At 39.5% G+C, this 7,354-nt stretch overlaps 1 protein-coding gene across 2 annotated transcripts in view; it reads right to left on the bottom strand.

Moving 5' to 3' along the window:
- The window catches only part of LOC106880870 (bifunctional peptidase and arginyl-hydroxylase JMJD5), a 13,179-nt gene extending 9,396 nt beyond the window's left edge, over positions 1-3,783 (bottom strand). The window contains exons 1-3 of one of the 2 annotated variants that reach the window (XM_014931022.2): positions 3,242-3,782; positions 1,280-1,346; positions 835-957 (exon numbers count right to left, since the gene is read on the bottom strand). In XM_014931022.2, coding sequence (XP_014786508.1) covers positions 835-957; positions 1,280-1,346; positions 3,242-3,693 — 642 coding nt within the window. In that variant the 5' untranslated portion in view covers positions 3,694-3,782. Of the gene's footprint in view, positions 1-834; positions 958-1,279; positions 1,347-3,241 lie in introns of both variants that reach the window. The other variant, XM_052971347.1, reaches the window with a different exon arrangement.
- Between the last annotated feature and the right edge of the window lie 3,571 nt (positions 3,784-7,354).

Genomic DNA, 7,354 nt, shown 5'->3' with positions numbered 1-7,354 from the left:
TATATATATATATATATATCATCATAATTATCATTTAATGTCTGTTTTCCATGCTGGCATGGGTTGGACGGTTTGACGGATGAATACATGTATATATGTGATAGCAGCGACTCACTGCCACACTAGTGACATATAGAAAGTCCTGTGACTGAACAGGCACTGGTGTAGCAATTATCCAGGTAGCTTGTTTAAAAGATATATACTAGGAGCAAAGGAGGTATTACTATCAACAGGTAATATTTATTCCCACTTAAATATGGATTTTCTGTTAGAACAAACTTCACTGATGAGATCAAAGAAGATTGAAATTACATGATCTGTTGGTCTCAGCGCTGGAGTTGGTGGGGAATTATCTCACTGCTGGTGGAATAAACAAACAAGCATGCATTCTGCACCAAAATCCAAAATGAGAGTTTCTCTCATGATGTCTACCACAGTAAAGTTTGTTCTAATAGGAATTAATTAGGTATAAATATTACTTCTTGACATTAATACTGTCTCTGTTGCTAATATATACAGTGTGTCCACAAAGTCTGGGTACGTGGGGATTAACACATACTTTAAGAAATTATCATTTCTTATATTCAATTGTTTATGTTACGATTTTATTTACTCCATGTACCCAGACCTCTTACCCGTATATGGTAGGAGCTGTCACCCTAACTTCAGACATTAAACACATCAGCTTGGAAACTCTACAGAATGACTAGCAGCATTACACCATAAAAGGGTGAATGCGAGTGGAACCAAGACAAGAGCAACACATAAAGACCAGAGTGTGTTGTGACACACCTTGGTCATTGCTAATCAAGCTCTGTATTAGTTTGTTCTCACCTTATCCTGATACTTGGGGTCAACAAAGACTATTTCTTTATCTCCACGAAACAAGCAGTTAATATTGTCCAGATTGTCTGTGTGGATGACCGACTTCGTTCCTCCACTACTGAACCACATAACCTGTACAAAAGAATAGAGATGTTCTTAATACAATCATGAAATTCTTTAATCCTTCAGCATTCAAATTCCTCCGTCAAATACAAAGCTTATTTATTCACATTGTTTTGATTTAATCATGCGTTATCTCATAGCTTTGAGATTTTGATGGTGTGATTGCTTATTTTGAGAAATGAATTGTAAGGTAGATGTGAGAGGCCAGATCTGGTCCTTTTGAATATAAAACAGAGAGAGAGAGAGAGAGAGTAAGAAAGGCAGACAAAGTTACAGAGAGAGAGAGAGAGAGAGAGCAAGGGAAAGAGGGCCACGAGGTGTAAATACTTACGGTGGTTGCAAACCCTTCTTCAAATAATTCAGGACACTGAATACAACAAGGAAGAATCACATCTTGTCTAAAAGAGGAAAATGAATTTGGGAAATCTTCAGATTGCAATAAAATGATGTCAAAAGACTACTACTACTACGACAAATAATAATAATAATAATAATAATAATAATAATAATAATAATAATAATAATAATAATAATAAGAAGAAGAAGAAGAAGAAGAAGAAGAAGAAGAAGAAGAAGAAGAAGAAGAAGAAGAAGAAGAAGAAGAAGAACAACAACAACAACAACAACAACAACAACAACAGTAATGGTTTCAAATTTTGGCACTACGCCAGCAGTTCTTTAGGAGTGGGGCAAGTCGATTTCATCAGTTCCCATGCTCGACTGGTACTTTATTTTATCGACCCCAAAAGGATGAAAGGTAAAGTTGACCTCAGCAGAATTTGAACTCAAAGACAGACAAAATGCTGCAAAGCATTTTGCCTGGCATGCTAACGACTCTGCCAACTCACTGCCATAATAATAATAATAATAATAATAATAATAATAATAATCCTTTCTGCTGAAGGCACAAGGCCTAGGAGGGGACTAGTCAATTACATTGACCCCAGTGTTTCAATGGTACTTAATTTATCGACCCCGAAAGGATGAAAGGCAAAGTCAACCTCAGCAGAATAAATAATAATAATAATAACAATAATAATCCTTTCTACTACAGGCACAAGGCCTGAAATTGGGGTTGGGGGGGGGATAGTCGATTACATTGATGCCAGTACTTGACACAACTGTCCCCCCAACATCACTTGGCAACCGATGCTGTACATCCTCACAAACGAGTACTAGGCTTACAAAGAATAAGTCCTGGGGTCAATTTGCTCGACTAAAGGCAGTGCTCCAGCATGGCCACAGTCAAATGACTGAAACAAGTAAAAGAGTAATGTCTTCAGGAGTGTTAAGGGTTGTTCTTCCTTTTAATAAGGATTTTGCATTCCTTAGCCCTTTAGCATTTAAATCAGCAATATCCAGCCAAAATATTCTACCTGTTTATTGCTCAAACTGGCCAAATCCGGTCTCTTACACCTATCCTACAATGGCATACTAAAAGTAAACAGACACAGCACTGATATTCTGAAGCCAAAAGATAAGGCATGATTAATTCAAAAGAATGTCAGTAAATAAGTATTAGATTTGACAGAATAATCAGGAAGTTAAAGAGTTGCGCCAATTCGACCCCAGTACTTGACTGTTACGTTATTCTATGGACCCAGAAGAGAAGAAAGGAAACGTTGGCTTTGGAGCGATTTGAACTCAGGAGGCGAAGAGCAGAAAGATATACAACAAGACACTTTTGTCTGATATTCTAACGCTGAAACACAAGGAATAATAGCACTTTACATTCAATAGAAGTAAATTAAGATTGATTTCTTTCTCCGGCCCGTTTATTAGATACGCGCTGAAGTACAGTCGATTGACCTGATACCAATTAATGACTGGTACTTATCTGCAGGGAACCCTAACTTGGTTAAAAGGTAACCTTCTTCAAGCTTTGATGGAATACGAAACGTAGAATGGGAAACTATAAAGAGGAAGACATTTCTTTCGACCATCGACAGCTTGATCCACTCTGCTAGTTTCTTATACTTTATAACAAAAATGAGAATCTCCACGTAGTCGCTTGGGCTTTCAGAAATAGCAGCCAAGTCTCCTCTACACCACAATCTACCGTCTTAACAAAAAATGGCAAAGCACAGTGTAATGAAGTCTTAGATATACTATGTCTGGAAGATACATAATAAAGACGTGATTGTTACAGCTGGAATGTTTTTGAACATGAACTTCCTTGATCAAGTCTAGGCGGGGGTCTAAACAACAACAATAAATAATAACAAAACAGAAGCATGTGTGCTGCGTGTGAAGATTCAATGAATAGCTAAAGAAATCTGTTATTCACACTTACTTGAGATAAGGCGGGACATCTTGAACCATATATATATTCGAGTCGTTATAGATCTGTACAAACTTCTGAAAATGCATCCATTTCACCGGTAGAGTGCGGTTCTCTTTTTTGTGTTCCTCCACCAAAACCGTGGAATTTGGGTCGATGTCCAGAGACATGAAATATTTATCTGTCCACAAATGATAAGCAGGAAACAATTGGGCGGCTCCTTTCATTTTCAGAGGACGTGAGCCAAATACGTACTTAGAGAAGAATGTTTCAGCATCCGGAAAACCTTCAATTTCATCAATAAGATAGGTGGGTCTTCCACTTCCAAATTTCTTCAGATGTCCCGGCTCTTTTGTGAGATCTTTTTCTACTTTTGCCTCTGCATCTGCTGTTGGTTGTTGTTCTACCTGTGCAAATATTACGCTAGTGTACAGCAGTAACGAAAGGTAGAACAAGTAAAACATCGTTAAAACCAAAACAATCACTTGCTCTGGTGTTCCATACGCTAGGCAGGAACTAAACTGACAGTGTGGGAGTAAAAACAAAGGAAAGATAATTCTAGTGGTTTACAGCGAGTTACTTCCCTTAGAGATTCATTCATTTATTTATTGCGAACGAACGGGAACATTTAAACCCCTACATAGATTCTATTATTGGCAAGCTGGCAGAATCGTCAGCACGCCGGACAAAGTGATTAGCAGTATTCCGTCTGCTTTTACGTTCTAGGTTCAGTTCCCGTCGAGGTCGATTTTGCCTTTCATCCTTTCGGGGTCTATAAAATAAGTATCAGACAAGTATTCAATAAAAGCAACTCGCCCCTCCTCCAAACTTTCAAGCATTGTGCCTATATTAAAAAAAGATTGGTATTATACTATGATAGTAATAAATCCCCTCTGATCTATTATTTCTTCATTGTTCTTTTATTGTTGTTGCTATGCTTATTATTATTATTGCAGAATTGTTAGCACGACGGGCAAAATACATATAGCTATTTCGTCCGATTTCACGTTCTGAGTTCAAATGCCACCGGAGTCGATTTTTTCCTTTTATCTTTTCGGGACCAATAAATGAAGTACCAGTGAAATGCTGGGGTCGATGTAATCAACTTGTTCCTTTCCCCAAAATTTCAGGCCTTGTACCCATAGTAGAAAGGATTTTTATAGAGTAAGAGAGCAGAGCATGCCATCAAAGTGACACTGGGGTACAAATATATGTAGCCCAATGTACCCATCATGACTACCTGCCTGATAAGGGTACACCAGGCACATGCATCACAACCATATGTGCGCGACATGGTTGTGGGAGCAACCGTGCAAGTCAAAGCTATCATGTCGCATGACATGTGTACAATTTATTGTTACACTAGAAATGCCTATCGGCCGCAGAAACCCGCGATGTACCGAGGAGTCTGCGATATAAATTTGCATATATTAACCAGAAAAATCTGCGATGTACTGAGGACGCGATAGGTGAACCGCGATATGGCGAGTGATTACCTTATACGTTCGCCTTAAGACGGAGGGTACTATGCATTGTTATTGTCTTTCAGGTAGTGCGATCGAGTTGGTTAATCTCCGCTTGTGTCCATTTGAGATGTGATGCACTGTAGCGGATTACAGCAGCAGTCCATATGTTGATAGCAGTCATAAGGTTCCTTGCGTTGAGTTTTGACTTCAAGAGAAGTTTGAGGCGCTTCAAATATGCAGTAGTGACCTTGTCTTTCATTATCTAGGTGAGATATTGTCGAACTCCTGAATCCCAAGGTACTTGTATCTATCATCATCCGAGTCTTCCATTCGCTCTCCGTTTGGCAATTCTATGCCCCTACAATCTGCTCTTTCCCCCCGTTTCAAAGTGAGCACCACACACTTTGAGATACCGAATGCCATCCTTGTATCCTTGCTGCACATTTGCACAGTCTCAACCAGCCTCTTCATTCCAGGCTCAGTTTTTCTGAAGAGTTTTAAATCATCTATGAAAAGAAGATGGTTGAGACGAGGTCCATTCTTTCTCATCTCATAATGCACGTTGACTTTGCGTAGAACTACAGAAAATGGGATCGAAGCTATAGCAAATATAACAAAGGTGAACAAGAATCACCCTGGAAGATACCTCTTTTGATTGTTACCTCGACGAAGTGTTGGTTGTTACAGAAATGGTACAGAAGGCGGAGAGCTGGCAGAAACGTTAGCACGCCGGGCGAAATGCTTACCGGTATTTCGTCTGCCGTTACGTTCTGAGTTCAAATTCCGCCGAGGTCAACTTTGCCTTTCATCCTTTCGGGGTCGATAAATTAAGTACCAGTTACGCACTGGGGTCGATGTAATCGACCTAATCCCTTTGTCTGTCCTTGTTTGTCCCCTCTATGTTTTAGCCCCAGTGCACCAGTTCAAAACGTTGATCTGATGGAGAAAGTGAGCTAATGTGCGCCACGACCATTTGATCCCTATAAACAAATTATTTGTGCACGTTGTTCAGCAAAACTGGAACACTCATACGTAGTCTTCGACGGGAAATATTATTATTATTATTATTATTATTATTATTGAGTGAGAGAGCAGTGCATGCCATCAAAGTGACACTGGGGTAAAATATACGAAGCCCAATATACCCATCATGACTACCCGTCTGATAAGGGTACGCCAGGCACATGTATCACAATCATGTGTGTGCAACATAGTGATTTCATATTAAGATAAACAGTGCATGACCTTGCAGATGGGGTCTAGTTAGAATTTTCTTCAGGTCGAGTAGCCCATCCTGTTCAAAAGGTCCCTGAATAAAGGTTGGTTAAGGATGATGAACAAATGATGTTTCCAGAGGTGAATTATCCAAACCCCAATGAATTCCTCTCACCACATGGCGAAAGTAATATGTATTAAGGCCAGAAAATATTTTAGCCTTGATCAGTTACTAATATTCTATGAAACTGAAGTACGGTCCCTATTGGAATACAACTCATATACCTGGGACAGTGCTTCTGCTGGTCCCTTGTTGCCGGTCCCTTGAGCCGGCCCTGGTTGTATAGATTGTGTTATAAGAAAATTAAATCAACTCAGCTGTATGACTGACGTTTATATTTTATTTACCCCAAAAGAATGAAAAGCAAAGCTTACTTCATGGCGGTATTTGAACTCCAAGTATAAAGGGCCATAGCTAAATAACGCATATGTTTTGTGTAGCACCCTAATGTCTCTCTCTCTCTCTCTCTCCCTCCCCACCTCTTTCTCTCTCTCCCTCTGCCCCTCAGTACTAGGGTCACTTTGATTGCTTTTACTCTTCAAGGTGGTGCCCCAGTTTGGTAGCCATCCAATAACTAAAACAAGTAAAATGATAAAAGAATAAAACCCAGTAATTAATTCCGACATTTAAAAGTTTCTCCGTGCTGAAGATAGATAATCTGCGGGATTATAACATTGCATGGCTGGTCACATCGATACAACATCAAATAATACAATAACTATAAATACAAATCTTATTATGGCTAATCTGTTTGTTTTGTCAACAAGCTCTACAGTAATATTCCTATTATTTTTGCTGACTTCAGGTTTGACTTTAATACTCTGATCCACAGTTCAGTGGTTCGTACAATGGAAACAAAATTCATGTTTTTGACATGTTTTATTAAGCTGGATGTGCTTCTTCGTCTGTTTTCTGTTAAGCTTTGCTTGCTAGCAGATTTTTTTCTCTTCATTCCACACATCTTTGATACTTCAAAGCTAAAACATGTTTCATGATTTGTTGACAGGAAATGGTCAACGAAGATCACTCTTTGTAGCTCAGCAATATTTTCTTGCAAGGACTGAATGTAACCACTCAAACAGACACACATGAAATTTGAAATCTGAAATCGAAATCGAACCACATCCGACCACTGGCATTCATGCCAACCTCTCCTTCATTGGACACTAAACTCTACTTGCGAAGACATGTTGGGGCAAGTGAAATCGTAATTGAACCATACTCGATGACTGGCACCTGCGCCAGTGGAGCACTAACGGCACTGTCCGAGCGTGTTCATTGCCAGAGCAGCTGTCTGGCTTCCGTGCTAGCGGCCCGTAAATAGCACCATTTGAGCGTGATCGTTACCAGCGTCGCCTTACTGGCACTTGTGCTGGTGGCACG

The sequence above is a fragment of the Octopus bimaculoides genome, chromosome 10, assembly GCF_001194135.2.
Source record: "Octopus bimaculoides isolate UCB-OBI-ISO-001 chromosome 10, ASM119413v2, whole genome shotgun sequence".
Taxonomy (NCBI): domain Eukaryota; kingdom Metazoa; phylum Mollusca; class Cephalopoda; order Octopoda; family Octopodidae; genus Octopus; species Octopus bimaculoides.
The sequence above is the reverse complement of the archived record's forward strand: the minus strand, read 5'-3'. Positions and strand labels throughout refer to the sequence as shown.